At 41.6% G+C, this 23,311-nt stretch overlaps 1 protein-coding gene across 12 annotated transcripts in view; it reads right to left on the bottom strand.

Annotated features, from left to right (window-relative positions):
• The window catches only part of GRIP1 (glutamate receptor interacting protein 1), a 522,445-nt gene that overhangs the window by 34,378 nt on the left and 464,756 nt on the right, over nucleotides 1–23,311 (bottom strand). For 6 of the 12 annotated variants that reach the window (XM_044280469.1, XM_044280476.1, XM_044280465.1 and 3 more), the window contains 5 exons: nucleotides 14,592–14,739; nucleotides 12,859–13,028; nucleotides 10,400–10,555; nucleotides 6,430–6,585; nucleotides 701–887 (listed from right to left, as the gene is read on the bottom strand). In XM_044280469.1, the coding sequence (XP_044136404.1) occupies nucleotides 701–887; nucleotides 6,430–6,585; nucleotides 10,400–10,555; nucleotides 12,859–13,028; nucleotides 14,592–14,739 (817 nt within the window). The remainder of the gene's footprint in view (nucleotides 1–700; nucleotides 888–6,429; nucleotides 6,586–10,399; nucleotides 10,556–12,858; nucleotides 13,029–14,591; nucleotides 14,740–23,311) is intronic. The other 6 variants (XM_044280466.1, XM_044280468.1, XM_044280471.1 and 3 more) reach the window with 3 other exon arrangements.

The raw sequence follows: 23,311 nt of genomic DNA, 5'->3' as shown, positions 1-23,311 counted from the left end.
AACCTTTTGTTGTGAACCAGACACCCTCTTCTCTTCCGAGCAGGGGGTGCCTGGGGTTCTCCCATTGACTTCTATTGTGTTCGGGTGCTTGGTAGAGCACACAAGCATACCGATGTGTTTGGGCAGAGCACCCGAGCACTTTGGTGCTTAATCAACACTATCTATCACCTATCCACCCTCCATTCACTTATATGAGAGTTCCAGAAATAGCTGAGCACATTCGTTCTGCTGTTTTCAGAACTTCCATAGAAGTGAATGGAGAGTAAGCTGCACATGTGCGGTATGCCCTTCTTGGCTTTGGGGGCTCTGTTCTACAGATGGGTCTGGGTACAAAAGGTGGGACCTGCACCTACCTGACATTGGTAGCATATGCCACCAATGTGTGAGATGGGCCAAACCCTTTAATATCATAATCCTGATCAGCCCTATTAACATGGCTTTCTATTTTGGGTTCTTTCAAGAAGCCCATCACCATTCACTGGACACACTTAGAAAACAAGCCATATGTAGATGGTTTGTAAGACCTCACCGGCAGGGTCCTTCTTCCTCTGTACTCATCTGTCAATCAGTTTGGGTTTATTGAACCTAGTGTTCTATTAAGTATGGAAATCCTTTTCATATATACACCAACCTGGAATTAATGATGCTTTAAAATAGAGAATAATCATTTTATTGGCCACTTAAATATTTGTTAGCTCACCTTTCAGCCGGGCTGTCAACATCAATATAGGAAATTAAAGGCGGAGAAGACAAGGTCTCTGTAGCAAATACACTGCCCTGAAGTTGTATTCCAAATCCTACTATGGGGTCAGCAGACAGCACCACTTCTGTACTTTCTGTGTGAACGACCTGTCCAGCCAAACCAACCGTGCTAGATGCTAAGGACACTGCAATGGCAAACATCAGAAAAAAAGTAAGGACATAAAACTTCCTAACCAGAAAGAAAAAGAAAAAACACAAAGCACCTAAGGGTCCATTCACATATCCGTGTGAATGGTCCGTATCCGTTCTGCAATTAGGCGGAATGGGTGCAGACCTATTCATTTTCAATGGGGCCGGAAAACATGCGGACAGCATCCGCACTTCCGTTCCGCGGCCCTGCAAAAAAATAGAACATGTCCTATTCTCGCAATAGCAGACAAGAACAGGCATTTTCTATTATTGTGCCTCCCAGGTGCACATGGCCGGTGTCAGTGTTTTGCGGATCCACTATTTGCGGATTCACAAAACACTTACGGATGTGTGAATGGACCCTTATACAGAAGAAAAAAAAAATCAGGTAATGGGAAGTGTTATGGTTTTTACTATACAATGGAGAATAAAGACTCGTGGTCTGCACAGCATTTCATTTTCTTCAACCAGGGGTGTAGCTATAGGGGGATGCAGAGGTAGTAGTTGCTACCGGGCCCAGGAGTCTGAGAGAGCCCATTTCAATTTCAGGCAACACTAAGGCTATGTGCTTCCCTCGCCACAAAACACTGACGGAAGGGGGGCCCAAGCTGAACTCTTGCATCAGGACCCATGAGCCTTTAGCTATGCCCTTGTCTACAACTGCAACTTATTCTCCAGAACAGACATCCCAACTGTAACTAGAGATAGTCACTGAATTTTTTCACTGTATCTTCCCATTATGCTCTCTGTATTACAGTCTTGTAAATCTTTTCTTAAAAAACTATATATCATAATCTGCTCAGCTCCTCCTGCTCTATAACATGCTGTCTACAGATTGATTTTTCATGGTGACTGGTTCCCTTTAAGACACATGGGGAAGACCGTCTTGTGCTTATGTATGAACGCCAACACCATCCAATTTTAAGGTAAATTATTGGGAACAAGTGTTTATAGGAAGACTAATTGCTGTTACCTGGGCCGTATAATTGTGCAGGTGATCAGCCAATAAACGAGCAAGCACTGGCTTGTTGGCTGATTGCATCCTTCAGTCAGAGTGAAAGATGCCCGATTATTGGCAGCTCTTCGCCCTGTGTAATTCGGGATGTACTGTCAATAATCAATACAACTGAAGTGCAAGAAATGACTGCGGTAGCAATTATTCCTCCCCCATAGTTTTTGCATCAGCCAGTTTATTAGGCTGATGTGAGTTTATTGTGGATTGGTGCTCGCCCTGCCTTAAGGTCTGGCAATGTAAGGATACAGCCACACAGTCCGGTATCTTAATGCAGTTTGATGCCAATACCTGGACTGAATAAAAAAACAAAACAAAAAAAAAAAACAGCAGAAGTCGTGTCTGTCCTTAATACTTTCTCAACTTTTTTTATCCACTCCAGAATTTGCCTTCCAAAACTGCATCAGGAAACCTGACTGTGTGGCTGTAACCGAACAGGACCATTACTGATGCCCAATAATACTGGTATTCAGTTCCAAACTAACTGTAATTTAACTGATTGAAAAAAACTATTACAATAAAACAAAAATGTGTTTATTTCAGATCTACATTAGAACTGAATAGATACCCTACTGTGTTTCAGTGCAGGAGTGACAGACGAGGCAAGTGAGCTAAGAAGAAGACCTGGTTATGTAAGGTCTCCTCATTAATTTGCCGCCTGCTATGAGCAGTGACTCTCTTCAAACTCGGCTCAGTTTGGTGCTTTACTCAGACCGGGCTGCAGATGCTCACTGGCAAGAACAGACTAATGACCGACTGGACCGTCCTCCTGGAACGCGTTAACTGCAAAGCGCTAGGTTAAATTAGGTTAAATCAACGGACTGCTCATTATGGATCAGAGCTGTGCTCTCTGCTGTCAGTAAGGAACACACAGCGTACCATACGTTTGCTGCCTTTCAAAGTCTAGGCTAGCTAGTGTACACAAAGTGCACCATTAGTTGCTAGCTAAACTTTGCTTGACGCGTTTCTGCACTCTTGTCACTTCACAGCATGACATCAGGAGCATTTGTTTTCTTGGATATAGCAAGATCGCGCTGACCACATCTGATGGTGGGTGGCAGCATGGTCTCTGGAGCTAGCATGAGTGCCGGAAATGCAATGAATGGACAACATAGCCTAGGGGCGGATTGGCCAAAGCCCTAACAGGGAAATTTCCTGGTGGGCCGATACCCAGGGGGCTGCCTGGGCCCTCCTCACGGCCGGCCAGTGGAAGTTTTTTGGGGATGTGTTGCTGGCAGTATTTTGTAAAGGACTGTGGTATTTGGCTCTGTTGGGATGGGATAATGTGCCACACTATTGTATTGCTGGTCCTGCCTTCCATCAATTTGGACCAAACTACAAAACAGGGCCACTTTTAGTATTTTTTTTTCAGGGCCGCTTTAAGTTCCCAGTCCGCCCCGACATAGCCTCACAAAATAATTTCCAATTGAACTGTCTTAGTCTCAATGACAATAGAGTTTAAAATGAGGTTTTAAAATCCACATGGGAGCAGGGGAGTAGCTACCATAGCGGCAGACCATGCAACTGCTATGGGGCCCAGGGAAAGAGGGGGCTCAGTCTTAGTTGGGATTATTTCCTTTTCTACTGGAGGTGAAAACTTGGTCAGGAAAATGAAGGAGTGGAAAAATGGCCCAAGGGTCATTGAAAAGGGTTTAGGCAGAAACCCTTCTGTCCTGTGTGGGGGGCCTGGTTTGATCTTTGCTATGGGGCCTTTACTTCTCTATGTACGCCACTGCATGGGAGGATCCTTAAAGGGAGTCTGTCAGCAAATTTACACATTTTAACCCGACGCTATTGCTCTGTACTTGTCATAAACAGTTTCAAAATCATAGCCTTGTCTGTGCTACGGATGTCCTAAAATGTACTTTGATGAGCGTGTAAGTGCCCATGATCTCCGGGGCTAGCTGTTGATATCCTCTCCCCTTTCTTGCTCGAAGACATCCCACTGTCTTACTTACATCACTGACTATTTCTCTCTGAAACCCAGCGCCAAGGAACCTCACTGTACATCACCACTGGGCCCAGGGATATGAAAGGCAGTAAGTGAAATCCTGCACCAGCGAACATCATTGCATGCCACTGCTGGGCCAAGGCATATGAAGTACAATGACCACTGAGGGCTGCCAGTTTTGAAACTGTTTTCGGCAACTACAGAGGAATAGCGGCAAAGGACTTGATATGTGTAAATTTGCCGACAGACTCCCTTTAATAATATAAGATTAGCTGATGGCAAAATTAATAAATATAAGAAATTGAATGTGTCATAATCTAAAATGTGACATCCATGTTTTTGTCTCTATGCTCTTTCTAGAGATAATTCAAGTGAAAAAGAGTAAATCAATTTAGGAACTGCTATATAACAAGTCTATCATTTCATGTTTATCAGAAAACATTTCCAGACAAAAGAACGGCTGCTGTAAAAACGGGCACGTACAGTTCACCGTAAAATGTTCACAATGAAAAGTCAATTAACCAGGTAACAGAGACTAATTAAAAACATTGCTTTATGTTGTAGAAGGAAGTTGCTCAGGTTATTTAACCAAGTCCACATTTTCTCAACTGATTACTCATTAATGATAATCACCATGAGGTCCTGTAAATGGAGGACGGCTCTGTCATACTGGCATCATGATTTGCATTTTCACAGACTCTATGACTGATCTGTCACAATCCACTATGATCTCCACCAGGACCAACACCGAAATCATCAGGGAAGCATCCCAGGAGAAGCCTGCACTTGGACCTTGGAAACCTCGTATGAAACTAGTGGATTATGCTGTTTTCCATTCTTAAATCATAGTACGGGACTAAATCTGGTATGCAACATAGTTGCGTTTCCTTGCATTGACCTTGCTTTTTAAGGCCTGCCAATAGTAATATGGGTATCCTATAATATAAGTAGTTAAGCTGCGCTTTACAATGTCCTGACATTTGTATCAGGACGTTCTGTGTGGGGCTTAAAGCGGGCCCAGCTGCTGCCGCCTCCTCCTTTGTCCAGCCGGAAGAGGACTCAGCAACGCGGTAACAACAGGGAGGAGGTGGAGCCATCCTACAGCGTGACTGATCACTAACAAGTGCTGATAAAAGTTAGTATGCCTATATTGGTATGTACAGCTGGTATAAGTTTAACCTCTTCTTATAATGATATGGACCATGCTGGTATAACCTGGGCATCTCCTGTATATAATTATATATGTACTGCTGGTTATACATCTTCTTGTACTGATATGGACCTTGCTGGTATAACCTGGGTATCTCCTGTATTATACAGGAGATGCTCAGGTTATGGTCATCCATATCACTATATACAATAAGATGTATAACTTATACCAGCAATACATGCATAATTATATACAGGAGATGCCCAGGTTATACGAGCATGGTCCATATCACTATATACAACAAGATGTATAACTTTTACCAGCTGTACATACATAATTATATACAGGAAGTGCCCAGGTCATACCAGCATGGTCCATATGACTATATACAAGAAAATGTATAACTTATACCAGCAGTTCATATATATTTATATACAGGAGATGCCCAGGTTATACCAGCATGGTCCATATGACTATATACAAGAAGATATATAGCTTATGCCAGCTGTACATATATAATTATATATGGGAGATACCCAGGTTATACCAGCATGGTCCAGATCACTATATACCATAAGATGTATAACTTATAACAGCTGTACATATATAATTATATACAGGAGATGTCCATGTCCAGGTTATACCAGCATAGTCCATATCACTATATACAAGAAGATATATAACTTATACCAGCTGTACATATATCAATTATATACAGGAGATGCCCAGGTTATACCAGCATGCTCCATATCACTATTTACAAGGAGATATATACCTTATGCCAGCTGTACATATATAATTATATACGGGAGATACCGAAGTTATACCAGCATGGTCCATATGACTATATACAAGAAAATGTATAACTTATACCAGCAGTACATATATAATTATATACAGGAGATGCCCAGGTTATACCAGCATGGTCCATATCACTATATACAAGAAGATGTATAACTTATACCAGCTGTACATATATAATTATATACAGAAGATACCCAGGTTATACCAGCTGTACATATATAATTATATACAGGAGCTACCCAGGTTATAACAGGATGGTCCATATGACTATATACAAAGGGGATATATACCTTATACCAGCTGTACATATATAATTATATACAGGAGATGGTGTTATTAAACAACATGCAGCTGATCAGCCAATGAACAAGTAACTGTTTGTTTGTCAGCTGATGGGCATATTTAATTAGGATGAAAGATGCCCAATTATTGGCATCACGTCTCCCGGTGTGATCAGGGATGTGCTGCTGATAATCAATATAACTGAATGGGGGAAGAATGACTGCAGTAGCAATTGTTCCTCCCACATTCAGTTTGCACCGACGTATACTATTGTAAAGGAAGCACTGTATACTATATTGTCCTATACTAAAGTAAAGGAAGCTTTGTAAGGCAACTTACATGAACTTTTAAAGTCCTTCTTCTTCAGTCTCCTTCTCATTAGTGTTCCTCGTGGGCTGGTAGGGTACAGATTGCGAGGTAGAGTCCCCATGTTAAGTGAGCTCAGGCTGTATGCACTCATGGAGGTAGGAGAGAAGGACGAAGATACCAATGCTGCTGTAAGAAAGAGTACATAGTACACCACACTCAGACGCCATAGTGTTTCTCCTTGGTATGGACATTACTCAAGGAGCTGTTTATATAACAGAACTTCACCTTCAATTGCAATAGAAAATGTAAGACCCAGTAATAAATGATCTATATAAGAGCTGTGCTTGCTAGCAAACACCTAAATCAGTTCACCCCTAGTAGTCAAGCTTGTTCCTAGTAAGCCATCTGAGGGCCAGTTCGCCATGTTCTTGTGGAGGCCACAGGTTTTGGTAATAAGGTGTATAATATGTACACCACAGCACTGCTTTTTTCCACTGCAGTTGTGCAGATGAAGATGGCATTAGATCAATGTTTCCATGCATATGTATAACATCTAGCCACTGCTCACCCAGATGTAAACTTTTACACAGGTAAAAGTGTAAAATACATTGGGAATATTTAAAGGGAACCTGTCACCATGAAAATTCTAATTCATCTGCAGGCAGCAGGTTATAGAGCAGGAGGAGCCAAGCAGGCTGATATAAAGCTTTACAGGAAAAGATTCAGTATAACTTGTAATTTATTTATTCCGGGGAGAGTCAAGGAGACGGTCCTATCAGAGATTGACCGCTCTCTCTATACACAGTCATATAGGGAAGTCTGTTAATGACGGATAGGACTGCCTCCTGGACTTTAATCACCAGAATGATATAAATGGATAAAATTACATGTTTTACTGAATCTTTTCCCATTAAACTAAATATAAGTCTACTCAGCCTCACCTGCTCTACAACATGCTGCATTCAGCTCAGATACCATTTTCAATGTGACATGTTTCCTTTACAACAAAATATGAAACTCGATCTAGTACTATTTCTAATTGAAATGACTTGGTTGTCCACTCTATGTTGGTAATGGGGGACTAGGCCCTATAGGGACCTTGGAGGCCTAACTTTATGGCATATGGCAAAATATGTTTTGAAAGACCATTATAGAGGCTTGATAAATAAATGAACATCTAAGTACCAGAAATCCAGTTAGACTGTTGCATGATGTTTAAGAATTACTCAGTCATTTTACTCCATTATTTAGTCATTTTATATGTTTTCAATTTGTTTTACCTTAAAGGAAGAGAAAACCAGATGTTTCCACTCTAGATATAATCATTAATATAAAGAGATGTTCTCAATCATAAATTATTATACAGTCTCTCTAATGTAGCTAAGGCAATTTACTAAGCACTTTTCATTTGACATGATTTTCTATTTATAATTGACAGACATGGGAAAAGTTAAAACAGGAGAAAAAAAAACCTCAAAAAATAAATAAAAGGGTGATTTAATGGGGTTTTCCAAGAGTAGAACATTAATGGCCTATCCTCAGGATAGATCAGCATTGGATCAGTTGGGGTCAAGTCCAGGCACCTGTTTGACAAGGGTGCGGCACTCCAAAGAGTACTGTGGCCTCTTCAAAGCAAATCAAGGACAGCACCATACATTGTATAGCACTTTGGCTGTGCTTGGTATTGCAGCCCAGGCCCCTTCACTTTAAAGAGACTGAGTGGCACATAAGCCATATGACTGAAAAATGTGACGTCACCGGGCTAAAAAGAGGCTGCAATGCTCAACGGAGTGTCACGGCCTCTTCAGCTGATCAGCAAAGGTGCTGGGAGTTGGATGCCCACCAAGGGGCAGAAGCACTTGCATAACTAGAAATGACTGGGCCCCCACAACAAATTTTTGAAAGGGGCCTTCCCACAGCAATTTCTTGGCAACCCCCTCTTCCCATGCAATGCCCACTCCTGTGACTCTATATATAATCTAATTGTATAATACTGTTGAGTGGGGCCCAGACAATACAATTTTTTAGTTCTCCCCCCTGGGTGGGCCCTTTCTGAGTTTGAGCCCCAAAGCAGCCGCTTTCCCTATAGCTATGTCTCTGGGCAGAAGTACCACCATAATAGTCATAGAGGCTGCTATGGGTCTCGCAGTAGCTGAGGGGGCCTGGACCGCCCTGTGTGTGCGTACTGGCAGATGAGACCTGGCCGTAATGGATGACAGACATAGCAGCCAGACTCGGGCCTAAAATTCTGGCCTGATTCCCCAGCTTGTGCTCTCCCCAGTAGAGGTATGATGTTGTGATGTTGTCAAGCCTGCTGGGAAACTCTCCTGCTCAGCTCAGCAATGATGTCACTGCATGAAACCTGCTGCTGAGGAGAGCATTATGTGCTCCGTTCATCAGGAGAATAAAGTTGAGTATTAGTTTTTATTTTATTAACACTACAGGGGCTTCACTACTGTTAGGAGGCACTAAGTGAGCATAATTACTGTGTGGGGGTAGTAAGGTGGCATTCTAATGTTTAGGAGGAGTAAGGGGACATCAATAATGTGAGGTGGGCACTAAAGGAGAATTCTACTGTGAAAGGGGCACTAAGGGAGAATATCCACTGTTACGTAAATTCCTGTATTTTTCACATAACTGAGTGGGTGGGTGTTGTATGGCGGGAATGGGCGTTCTTGACTACCTGCAGGAGGAGGGGGGGGGGTTGCAGGAAAGTTGCTTGGGGTGGGATGTTCAAGTATTTGCAATGGGACCTAGCCTTTTCTAGTTGTGTGCCCAATCCCCACTGATGTTCAACCCCTGGAAAACCCCCTTAATATTTTCCTTTTTCAGATTACACTGTCTCATACATATTGTACTAATGTAACAACACTGAGGAGCAATTAGAGGGGTTGTTCTGCCATATATATTGATGACCTATCGACGATCAGCTGTTTCAAGAGGAGGCAACGCTCCATCCGAGCACTGCTTCCTCTTCATTACACTGCACGTCATGATGTACAGTGTAATGATGTACAGTGTAATGACAAGTACTTTCTCCACTCACTTGAATGGAGCGAGTACTTGTAATTGACCAGGAAGCGTTGCTCGCATTGAGCGCTGCCTCCTCTTGAAACAGCTGATCCGCGGGGGTGCCAGGTGTCGGACCCCTGCTGATCAGATATTGATGACCTACGCTGACGATAGGTCATCAATATGTACGGCAGGACAACCCCTTTAACCTTGTTCGCCTATGGGCATCCATATTTCTTATTCAATCCCCTTTCCACAATCTTTTTATTTTATTACCCACAGTTACCATACTTTTCCTGCAATGGAGTGGAAACAAACACATCCAAATCACACAACTGATAACGCTAGTGCTACCTACTGGGCAGTGAGTATACGTTTTAACACTGAGTATGTATTTTTTATTTATCGATGTGTGTATTTGATGCAATTGTGGATATTATGTACCTTTTGGTGTGTATATATATATATATATATATATGTATGTAGGTGTATGTGTCCACATACATCTTCAAATGTGTCTATGTATGTATCTATGTACAGTACATGTTTGCCTAGTTTTTGGCTTTCAAGACTAAAAGGAGCCCCTAGTTTGTAAGGTGGTACTTTTATACTTACTGTGCCTCTGGTCTTAACCATGTACCATCTCACCAAACGCATACTATGTGGAGTAAAAACTACTACACCAAATGATTCCCCTGCGGACAACAGACAGTGTGTAGCCCTAATATGAAATTGTCCTATATCCTCACCCGGGTATAAAATTATCCAGTAAATGCTGCTGTACTGGATCAATTATTGCTCTTTAGAAAATGCACATCTCATGCCATCAACATTAATATGAACCCAGAAGGCTACACAGAGACCAGCATACCAGTCATGTCTATTGTTAGTATGAAGAAGTAAAAAATAAAAGCAATGCTGTAATGCCTGAAATGAGAAAGCATGAAGAAGAGAGAAGGAGAGGCAGAAAGTAAAGATGGCTCATTACGGAGGAGTTTTTGAGGAGGTGGTTTCTGGCATTTCATGGCTGGCGTCCTGCAATGGTCAGGGTGGTAGGTGTTATAATGTTGGTTGGTGTGGCGGCGGTGGCTGTTGGTTGAGCTTTCCCATGGAAGTTGCTTTTCGCTGCTCCTTTGAACCTTTACTGCCCGCATGAAGGGATGACAGGAAATCAGAAAAGAAAAAGAAAAAAAAGAACCAGAAAAGAGGGAAAGGTAACTGAGTTTTAATGAATAAAAGTGGAAGTGAGAGCAGTTAGCAAGGTAATTGAAAGCAACATGACCTAGATGCTGACATTAGGGCATTAAATGGGTTTTACAAGGACAATTAGAGAATCATTTCCTGCTCATAATGTTTCACACATTTATTTATATCATATTTATGACGGTCTACACAGCAATCCAGTAAATCCTACGTGAGAGACCACAATGCTACTTCATTCTATGCTGGTAACTATGGATAGTCAGGGCATCAAGCATTATTATTCAACTCATTCTCCACTATTTAGGCTGCGCAAATGCTACAGGACATTATCACCTTTACGACATATTTCACTTCCACCTTCAGGACACTGTATTATTTAACAGTCTAGGATGTTTGGCCTCTGGTATAATATACCGGTGGGATGTACCGTGCATACATTTGCATTCTGAGCATGACTGCAGCGCCAAAATATTTAAGACTTATTTACCATTTTAGAACTCCTATGTAAAGTGCAGATAAATGGATTTATTAATCTAAGCCGTAAGATCTTTTCAAAGAGAAAATTGAAAAACTAATGCTAAGCTACAATAGAATGTGTCTTGGATGTTAAAATAATTTGTTTTCATATGCACAGTCTTTATATCTCAGAGAAGCATTTTGCCGCTCAGCTTGAAGGCTATGAATCCCAGCAGGTCAAGAGAACGAAACAGCTTGCAGGGAAAGTAGGGAATAAACAATCAAGATAAAACAGTTAGAAAGATTACAAACATCATGTCTTCTAATAATATCCTAATGTTCATGAGGCAGGTTACAGCTGCGTCCAATGGCCATAAAGCTAGCAATGCATCTATTTTGGATGGTCAACTGGTGAACAACCCTTCCTAACCAACTTTTCATTAATAGTTTGTCTGGATTAGTTGCCATTTTGAACAACCACGCCATATGTTACACTGAGAAATTGCAAACGTAGGGCAGGTCAATCTCAGCTTGGCTCTTTGAATTGGACATAAGCAGATGACATTGAAGGAGTTCTGTCATCAGATACGTCACAATTAAACTGTCTCGCCCAAGACATATTTAATTGACAGTTGAACATCGTGGTCTTGGTCCCATAATGTTTTATAATATGCAAATGAGCGCCTAGGAGCTTTATACTATACCCCAACCACTGACTGGAAGGGCCAGGCTCCATGACTGTACAGCCACAGGGATAGTTTGAACCCTGTACAGTGTATGCACCGAATGAGTTCCCACGAGATTTCAGAGCCAAGCGTAAGTCTTCACTGCCTGGCCCTGTCAGTCAGTAGTGAGTGGTGGAGCGACATGAAGGGCAGTAAGTAAAGCCTCTGGGAGCAACGAGGTGCAATGGCAAGACCCTCTATGCTCCTAGGGGGCACCTAGGAAGATCAAGATCAAGACCATGATATTCAACTATCAAGCACATGACTCGGCGAGATGGTTTTATTGTGATGTATATGATGATAGAACCCCTTTAAAGAGGTTGTCTAAGCAATAGAAATTATTTTCAAAAGCCTCATAATGGTGTAATAAAAATCATACTTAGCTCACCGATCCCCTGCTGCTGCTGTACAGACACTTTTCTGTTCCCCCACTTGTCTCTACTTCCTAGTTCCTCACGACAAGCAGGAAATGCTTGCTCCACTATTCACTGGCTGTAGAGGTGAGTAACAGTTGCCTCAGTAGCCATTTCCTACATGTTGAAAAGCACCAGGAAGTAGAGACCAGGGATGGAACAAAGGAGCAGTGTAGGACTGGTCAGGTATGATTTCTTCTTTTCTTTACACCATTCTGAGGCTTTTTGTATCTCCCGGACAATCCCTTTAATGGACCTTTCCAGGTTATGGATATTGATGGTATCATCAATATCAGATTGTGAGGGTCCAACACTGAATCAGCGAACAGCTGATTGTGAGGGTGCCAGATCTTGGACCCCTTCATTGCGATATGGATGACCCACAGGTAAAACCCGGAAACCAGTTGGTGCATGTCTACCGGAGCCAGTCTATCATGAATACTTTCCAAAATATGGCAATGACTGTACTCTAGAATAACAAATATATCTAATACATTAGAATTACTTTTCCACAGACAAAATGACCAAAACCGTAGTATTTTATTGTAAATATCTGTTTGTTGGCATCAGTTAGCAATGACAGAATGATGCATAACATACTGTATCAAGTGGGCACAGGATAAGGGTTACGATATTACTGATTATCTTACCGTGATCAGGTCCCTTTAGTGCTAACCGGGTCTGATGGTATGGAAGAATCTCTAATTTCACATGTTCAGAGGTGCTTGCTAGGAGCTGTGTGGCTTCTGCTAATGTACAATACTCCATGCTTGTTCCATCTACGGACAAGATGTGGTCCCCAATATGAAGTGCACCACACCTGAATGAAAAATAACACAGAAACATATTACTAGATGCCTTGAAAACAACCCGTGGTTCTTGTTAGGCTACTTTCACACTTGCATTCGGAGTGGATCCGTCTGGTATCTGCACAGACGGATCCGCACCTATAATGCAAACGCTTAGATCCGTTCAGAACAGACCCGTTCGTATTACCATGAACAAACGGATCCGTTTTGACTTTACATTGAAAGTCAATGGGGGACGGATCCGTTTGAAAATTGAGCCATACTGTGTCAACTTCAAACGGATCCGTCCCCATTGACTTGCATTGTAAGTCTGGACGGATCCGTTTGCCTCCGCACGGCCAGGCGGACACCCGAACGCTGCAAGCAGCGTTCAGGTGTCCGTCTGCTGAGTGGAGCGGAGGACAAACGGTGCCAGACTGATGCATTCTGAGCGGATCCGCATCCACTCAGAATGCATTGGGGCTGTACGGATCCGTTTGGGGCCGCTTGTGAGAGCCTTCAAACAGAACTCACAAGCGGAGCCCTGAACGCTAGTGTGAAAGTAGCCTTAAATGGTTTGTGTCATTAATAACACACATTCCCCATCCACATGATGGGGAGTAAGTTTTTGATTAGTGGGGAACTAAATTACCCTGTTGATGAAAAAATTGTAGACCCTTTCATCAACAGGGTAATTTTGTGTGTCTTGGAGTGTTATCTGTATATTTTACGGTGTACCTAACTGGCTATAATTAGCTGTCCAAGCGTTGTATACACAGTCCATTAATAGACCCCTTTATTAATAGGGTCTTTTTTATGTGTGTCCTTGTTGTCAATATTGTATGTATCTTTGTTTAACTGTCTACCATACAGCACCTATAGAATTTATTATTAATCCCTTAATCCATTAATATTGGTTGATGAGGGACAGTCCAGTCTAGGTTCAAGGACAGGGAGTCCCCACCATCAGGGGGTGTCCCTGGGCTGAGTAAGACCAGGGTGAGAGAATAGGGATATCATTCCCTCATCCCCTCGTCTCTTGCTTTTTGTCTCGGTGCGGTTTGTGACAGTCTGAGTTCACTCTCAGTGTTGTCCGTAATTGATTCAATTTTTAACCAGTATCATTAAAATTAATGAGTGTTAATGGGTTAAATATTGCTGGAAGCCTATTTTTCCAATGCCAACAGCCATAACTACTATTAGAAGCTTTGCCAGTTATAGTGATAGAGCTGCAACAGCCTAAAGAGAATCTAGTAAAGAAATTGAAGCATTAAAAGGATCTAGTTAAGGTAGATTATTTATTACATTACTCAAGAACTTTCAACATAGTTTCTATTATGGATCTTTTAATTTTGCTGCAATTAAAGGTTGGATTTTATTTTTGCAACATCCTAGTGCTTGAATTCCTTTTCTACTTATTTGCATGATCATGACCTTGCATGATGGTGACCTCTTTTTCAGATGTTTTCTGCAACTGCATTAAAAGCATAAATGTAAAGTGCCAGTCATGAATCTGGTTAACATAGTATACAAGGGACTTCATAGTGAAGAAGGGGGAAAAAAACAAGGTCAAATCTTTTTTAGCGAGTTCTTACCTGTCTGCTATACTTGCAGATTTGATTTTATCAATAACAATGACCTGTTTGTTGCAGTACATCGAGGTAGTTAGTGCTACTCCAAGGTTGGATCCTGGAGTTTTGGCAACTTCAACTAAAAGCGGACCAGATGCTGTAGAAACCGAATCTGTGTATAAGAGGGAAAAAAGTTAACTTCTTACTTCTTATATCATATCCTTGAGGATTAGTTCTCTATTGCATTATCAGGACTTTATTACTGTCATTTCATCATAGCTGAACTAAAGTTTACCACCTCATCTATTCTCCTCTCATGTAGTCATGTATACTTTATTAAAGTTGAACTGCAATGGAGTGAGTCCAGGTTAACGCACGACAGTTATGCAGTTTTTGACATTTTTTTTTAGCCAAAGCCCAGAAGTGCTTCTTAATAAGCAGGAAGAAGAAAATGACTACTTGTTTTTGTTATGTTTTTTTTTTCTTTGGCTAACAAAGATGCATCCAAAACTGCCATGTGTGAACCTAACCTACTGCTTATCCCTAGTATGAATCTGTGAAACCGTAACATTTTCATCTAAATATTAGGCCATTAAACCAGCAAAATACATAATCAGACACTATGAAATTTTTAATTGCAAAAGTATTTTCCCTTAGCCTACTGGGAATGTAGACTCAAGTACATCTAAAATGTAATGAGAAAAAATATACAATTAGCAGTGCCATTATAAATATGGTGCAACACATGTTCCTTTTACAATGAAATTATACTAAACTATTATGACAGATGAACAATTTGCTTAATTTCTGTGGGCACACACTACCAAGCATAAACATAAAAATATGAGTTTGCAGGCAACAGCTTGAAGGCAGCGGGGAATAAAGGAACAACACAAGTAAAAGTTAACATGAAGTTCTGGTTTGGAGCAGCGGTAAAGTTGTATTAACGGGATTCTACAATCTTTTTTTTTAGTAAATCCCAGAGTCTTCTCACCTGTGGATGAAAGATTGTTTCCTCAGTACTTAACCATCCTTCGCACCACTGATGCTGCCGTCTCTGCTGGGCTCCAACTGGCTATGGACTCTTCTGCTCCAATCCTGGCCTGATGTGTTCCAGGAGTCTTCCTGTTCATATACTGTATATGCAGCTGAACAGGAAGACTTGAGAACACAACCAGTCGGGACCTAAGCAGAAAAGAGTGCAGCCAGTCTGAAGAGACTGCAGCATCAGATCGTAAGTACTGAGGAATAGGTCTCTTGGTATTTTCTAAAAAAAAGAACAGAGAACCCCTTATAAAGAAGGACATAGGGGCACACTTATTAAGACCAGCGTTTGAAATAAATGGGTGCGGAACGGATGCAGACCGAGAAATACAGTCGTGTGAATAGACCCTTACACAGTATATTTTCTTTGTCAAATGGCCAAAAGTGTTTTTGGATATTTTTGTCAGATGTTTCTATTGTATTCTGAACTACAATTATAAGCTTTTCATATGTTTTTACCAAAAAATACATCAAGTTTATGCAAAGACTCAATATTTCCAGTGCTGACCCTTCTTTTTCAAGACTTATGCAATTTGTCCTGGTATGCTGGATTTCAGTTTCTGGGCCAATTCTTAACTGATTAGTGCTTGAAGTTTATCAGAATTTCAGTTTTTTTGTTTGTCCACCTGCTTTTCGAGGACTGACCAGCTTCTTAATGGGATTGAGATCTGTGGAGTTTCCTGGCCATCGACCCAAGATTAAAACATTTTGTTCAACAAGCCACTTAGTTATTATTTGTGCCTTGTGACATGGTGCTCCATCATGCTGGAAAAAGTATTGCTCATCACTAGGGATGAGCGAATCGACTTTGGATGAAACATCCAAAGTCGATTTGCATAAAACTTTGTTCCAATACTGTACAGAGCAGGAACTCTGTACAGTATTAGAATGTACTGGCTCTGATGAGCCCAAGTTATTGCTTCACGAAGTCTCAAAGTTATTGCTTCGCGAAACCATTTCCCCAAACACGGGTTCGGTCGATTCGCTCATCCCTATTCATCACCAAATTGCTCCTGGATGGTTGGGAAAAGTTGCTCTTGTAGGAGGTTTTGATACCATTCTTTATTCACACAGCAAGCATTGCCAGCAGTGGTGGTGGTGCTTGCACACTTCAGGCGTCTTTGGTGCCTGGGACCACGGGAGTGCGCATAGGCCAGCGCTTTTTCCTATAGTGTGCAAGCATGTCCACCACTGCTGGATTGTAGGGTGCTTGTAACCCCTGAAGACAAGCTGTGTATAATGTGATGGAAAAATGAATCCAGACAGCAAAGGAGGCAATATGGACAATCACAATACATTAGTAAGTGCCTTGTATTAACTTTCGCTGAGACGACCACTTTAATGCAAATTGTCGCTATAAAAACGGAAGCAGCAAACTTTGTGAAAACCAAAATTGTGTTGGTCTCAAAATGTTTTGGCCATTACTGTATATATAGAGAGATTTTTCAATTATCTTGTAAATAAAATAAAAATGAAGAAAGAAAACATCTGAACTGTGGATCAAAAATCTATTTTTGCACAAACCAAGCCGGAATTATTGTGGCTATAGTCAGGCTGAAATTATAAACTAAATTAGCCATATCATGAGAAGAGATTATTGGACAGAGAAAATAAACATGCTGGGAAAGTGCCTAGACAAGCATGATGCGGTCCGTGTGATCGCTATCAAAATATACCCGTGCTGCTGATTAAATGTGGGTACGCCTAAACAGTTGGTATAATAGCAACGCAATGAATGTAATATCTGCTTATTCTACCAGGACCGGGGGAGAAAGACGCTGGTCAGGCAGTTAGGTTGGGTCTAATTACTTGGTCTCAAATGAACAATTTCAATCAGTAGAATAGTCTGAGCAATGCTTTTCCATACCACTTTGCAGTAAACCCGTTTTCAGATTGAGGAGTCTGAACGTCTCTTACAGCACATGTATACAATAATAATAATGATAATAATTGGATAATAGCAAGATAATGCCCCCTACAGACTAGCTCTTACAATAATGCATTATCCGGCATGATTTTTCTGTAGCTCTGAATGGGGGTTTAAGAAGTAAACCTGATCATTACAATATATTACTCCCCCCATCTTGAGTAACTGCTCGATAGAACATAGAAACATAGCAGACTAAACCGCCAAGATAGCTATTGGTATTACACCAAGTATACTTGTCAAAATGTACTATATTTGTCAAAATATATTGCACTTCATATATGCTACCACGGAAAGCCATTGGGCATGGGACACTCATTCACATATCACAATACACTATATTATATATTATGCAATTACATGTGGGAGAATGAACATTGTTGAAACATGAAATGGAAGTCTACTCTTAAGCTAATGTTCACATCCATGATGGAGGTTCTGTCAGGGACCTCCGCCACAGATTCCAGAAAAAATGCATGCTGTGCTATTTTGTCTGGCACCATAACGGAAACCCAACAAACCTCATTATAGTCAATCAGGATCCAGTGGTGTGATCGGTTGTTCTGAAGCTAGCCTAGTGGCCTACAATTACTTTACATACTCTCACGAGTATTACAAAGATTACACAAAGAATATAAGTGATGGAGGTATTACACACTAAACACAAGCTTGTATTATTGTATAGATATTTACTGGTATGTCCACAGATTTTTAAAGGGGCATTAAAGGGGTTATCCAGGCTTTTACTAATAATGATACGTCCTCAGAATAGGTCATCAATATTAAATCGGCATGGGTACAACACCTGGCGACTAGCTGTATGAGGAGGCGGCGCATAGTGAGCACGTGCCATCTCCCATCTCGCCTTCCCGTTCACCCTTGTTGTCTATGGCAAAGACCATAGACTGCAGCAGCAGACAGGAAGAGAAAATGGAGACAGCACAAGCACACTGCGCACGCCGTCGCCTCATACTGCTGATTGGCGGGGGTGTCAGATCCCTGATGGCCTATCCTGAGTATAGGTCATTAATAGTAAAAGCCCAGACAACCCCTATAACAGTCTTACATGCATGCCATGCACACAGTTTACGCAGCAACTACAATCTCTTGGAAATATTATGTGGTAATAAACATTCAATTGCATATCACAACTGCAACTATCGCATTACCTGCTAAGCACGGCCACCATGTGCAAATAAAATATGAAAATAAAGCAGTTTACAATATATTAAAGAAATAGTTTTTCCCTGAGAAGAAACAGCAATATGTATCCATTCAACCTGGGCGGATTAATGAATGTAACTATCGCGCCCGCTGCAAAGCTCTCAATCACCGAAGGCTAAACTATTTTCTAGTGATGCTTCCAACACTTTGCTAGCAAGCTCTCAGCAGTTCTAGGACGCAATCAATTCTGGAGTGAGTGGATGTAATAGTGTTTGAAATGGCTTCGTACGGTTATAAAATCAGTTACTGCTTACTAAGGCTTTACTGTTAAATGTCAACAATAAAATACCCACCAGTTCTGCTCCATGGAAATGGTGGAAGTCTTGTCCCAAATGTGTACTGATCGCTACTGGACTATGTCATTAGAGATGGTGGGACTTTATAATGTACATGGTCTTACGGTATGAAAAACGGCCTTACGATGTAAGGAAGGGAACACAAACATTAAGTAATCTGTTAATTCTTAGAGTTACAATTCATTAGTGCTCAAGTGAAATGACTGAACCAGCGTAAAACTAGTCTAATAGTAAAGGACACAGAGATAGTAAAGGAAAGATTTTGTATATTTAGGAAGAATGTTAGCGATGTCACGTAACACTATATATATATATATATATATATATATATATACATATATATACATACATATATATATATATATATATAAAATACAAAGTATTAAGTATATATATATATACATACATATATATATATATATATATATATATATATATATATACATACACACATATCATGCCTCCCAAGTGGAGGCTTTTGGAGGATTAGTCCCTCTTTTGAACCCAAGTCCCTCTGTCCTTCTTTGATCCTTAAATGTCCCTCTTTTTTAACCTGGAGAATTAGTGCATACATGTCCATTAATACATTTACTAAATTGCTCCTTACTAAAGTCTCTGTATGGTTTCTACCTGTATATTAGACCCTAAAATATCTATAATCTGATGATTTATACGCTAATATTTAAATGGATATTGAAGCGCAAGAAAAGAATTGTCCCAGGGGCTCCACAGGCTGTAAAAAAGTAAAGGAACTTACACTCGCCTAACCGATCCCCGGCTGCTGCAGTTGTGACGGAGGTCAGTTATTATGCTTTGGGTGGAGTTAGAGGCGAGGCCTTGTATGAAAAAAATTGCCGCGATGCATGCCGGCATATATTGTCCCTCTGCGATTTTCAAAAGTTGGGAGGTATAATATATATTCAGTACGGACCAAAAGTTTGGACACACCTTCTCATTCAAAGAGTTTTCTTTATTTTCATGACTATGAAAATTGTAGATTCACACTGAAGGCATCAAAACTATGAATTAACACATGTGGAATTATATACATAACAAAAAACTGTGAAACAACTGAAAATATGTCATATTCTAGGTTCTTCAAAGTAGCCACCTTTTGCTTTGATTACTACTTTGCGCACTCTTGGCATTCTCTTGATGAGCTTCAAGAGGTAGTCACCTGAAATGGTTTTCACTTCACAGATGTGCGCTATCAGGTTTAACAAGTGGGATTTCTTGCCTTATAAATGGGGTTGGCACCATTAGTTGCGTTGTGGAGAAGTCAGGTGGATACACATAGGAAACTCCTACTGAATAGACTGTTAGAATTTGTATTATGGCAAGAAAAAAGCAGCTAAGTAAAGAAAAACGAGTGGCCATCATTACTTTAAGAAATGAAGGTCAGTCAGTCCGAAAAATTGGGAAAACTTTGAAAGTGTCCCCAAGTGCAGTCACAAAAACCATCAAGCGCTACAAAGAAACTGGCTCACATGCGGACCGCCCCAGGAAAGGAAGACCAAGAGTCACCTCTGCTGCGGAGGATAAGTTCATCCGAGTCACCAGCCCCAGAAATCGCAGGTTAACAGCAGCTCAGATTAGAGACCAGGTCAATGCCACACAGAGTTCTAGCAGCAGACACATCTCTAGAACAACTGTTAAGAGGAGACTGTGTGAATCAGGCCTTCATGGTAGAATATCTGCTAGGAACCACTGCTAAGGACAGGCAACAAGCAGAAGAGACTTGTTTGGGCTAAAGAACACAAGGAATGGACATTAGGCCAGTGGAAATCTGTGCTTTGGTCTGATGAGTCCAAATTTGAGATCTTTGGTTCCAACCACCGTGTCTTTGTGCGATGCAGAAAAGGTGAACGGATGGACTCTACATGCCTGGTTCCCACCGTGAAGCATGGAGGAGGAGGAGGAGGTGTGATGGTGTGGGGGTGCTTTGCTGGTGACACTGTTGGGGATTTATTCAAAATTGAAGGCATACTGAACCAGCATGGCTACCACAGCATCTTGCAGAGACATGCTATTCCATCCGGTTTGCATTTAGTTGGACCATCATTTATTTTTCAACAGGACGATGACCCCAAACACACCTCCAGGCTGTGTAAGGGCTATTTGACCATGAAGGAGAGTGATGGGGTGCTGCGCCAGATGACCTGGCCTCCACAGTCACCGGACCTGAACCCAATCGAGATGGTTTGGGGTGAGCTGGACCGCAGAGTGAAGGCAAAAGGGCCAACAAGTGCTAAGCATCTCTGGGAACTCCTTCAAGACTGTTGGAAGACCATTTCAGGTGACTACCTCTTGAAGCTCATCAAGAGAATGCCAAGAGTGTGCAAAGCAGTAATCAAAGCAAAAGGTGGCTACTTTGAAGAACCTAGAATATTACATATTTTCAGTTGTTTCACACTTTTTTGTTATGTATATAATTCCACATGTGTTAATTCATAGTTTTGATGCCTTCAGTGTGAATCTACAATTTTCATAGTCATGAAAATAAAGAAAACTCTTTGAATGAGAAGGTGTGTCCAAACTTTTAGTCTGTACTGTATATATATATATATATATATATATATATATTCTAACACACAAAGGCGTAGCTATAGGGGGTGCAGAGGTGGCTGAGCCCAGGAGCCTGAGTGGGCCCAAAGACCCTTGTACCGCATAAGACACCGGTATTATAGAAGGTCCATTCTGGTCAAGTTACACCTCTGGCTGGAGGGAAGGGGTAAGGTCAAGAATTTGGCATTGGGAGGGGGCTGCCGTTTTAGTTTTTGCCCCTGGCAGCAGGAAGGCTATGTGCTCGCCTGTCCCTGGCCACAAAGCACTGAGTGAAGTTGAACTCTTGCACCTGGGCCCAGAAGCCTTTAGCTATGCCCCTGGTAACACAGTAAAAGGTATTTTCCTCCCAGCATGTGCTGCTGGACTGATTGACAGCTAGGTGAGGTCAAGCACTGGACTGGATCTTAGGTGCCGCTCCGGGCTTTGCCGACACCTGTCTTAACCTCCCTGACGGTATTCCCGAGTGTGACTCGGGGTTAATTTTCGCTGCCAGGAGCGGTAACCCCGAATCACGCTCGGAGTAACATTGCAGAGTCCCTTCACCTTCTGCCGGCGATGTCCTCCGCTTGTGTTCTGCCAGATATCTATACCTTGCGAAAAGTCTATACCGGAAGTGACGCGGCCGCACTGGTAGTGACACGGCCGCACAGTAATCAGCTGGAGGAGGGTGTGTGCGCGGTGCTGAGCAAGCGTACATCCACTGGCTTAGGAAAGAATCGTTGCAGCGCCAAGATAGAAGTACTTTGTGCACCGCGCGTGCGCACTTAGGGGTATAGAGATTTTGCAGCACACAATGTTGCATCAGATCTCCCTACCCCTGAGTGCGCACGCGCGCACAAATCATCAGTTGCAGTTCATCCTCAGGGGGTAGGGAGATCTGATGCAACATTTTGCGCTGAAATCTCTATACCCCTAAGTGCGCACTGCGCGGTGCACAAAGTACTTCTATCGCACCCTCCTCTAGCTAATTCCTGTGCGGCCGCGTCACTTCCGGTAAAATTCTAATAAATATAAACACAAAAAGTGACAAACACACATAAAAGAGGTTATACATTGTAATCTGAGAGGATTACACTGTAAAACTTCAGATCTGACATTTGATGACTGTACAGTGCCCCTTGCCTGCCATTTTATTGTCATTTGTGCCCATAAAATATTTATGCAAAAAATTGTACCACTTTTGGTACAAAATTCCTGACATAATCATACCGCCAGGGAGGTTAAAGGCCAGCTGGACGGCAGCGGGAGGGGGGGTGAGGCCTGTGCCTAGATGAATGCTTGCGACCTGTTTGGGGAAGACAGGTCGACTAAATCCTGGACTTAAACTTTGGTGTGGACCTGTTTGCCAAGTGTGAACACACGCCTGGACTGGGACTCTTTATGCAGGACCTGCAGCATGGTGTGAATGAACACCAGGACTTTCAACTAAGGTAAAGTTGTTTGCTGAGCTGTTAAACCTGCTTGTGTGAATAAAACACTGCAGTTTGAGCAAGAACTGTTTTTGGTGCCTCTGTTCTGCGTCCGCTCACCCTGCCTACCAGAGCGAATCCCCACAGTGTGTGTATATATATATATATATATATATATATATATATATAGTAAAAGATTAATGGTGCAAGCAATCCAGACCTCAATCAGGAGTAAAACTAATAACCGCAGAAGGGGTCACAGCACTCCAGTGATTATGC

This window comes from Bufo gargarizans, chromosome 2, assembly GCF_014858855.1.
Source record: "Bufo gargarizans isolate SCDJY-AF-19 chromosome 2, ASM1485885v1, whole genome shotgun sequence".
Classification (NCBI taxonomy): domain Eukaryota; kingdom Metazoa; phylum Chordata; class Amphibia; order Anura; family Bufonidae; genus Bufo; species Bufo gargarizans.
The sequence above is the reverse complement of the archived record's forward strand: the minus strand, read 5'-3'. Positions and strand labels throughout refer to the sequence as shown.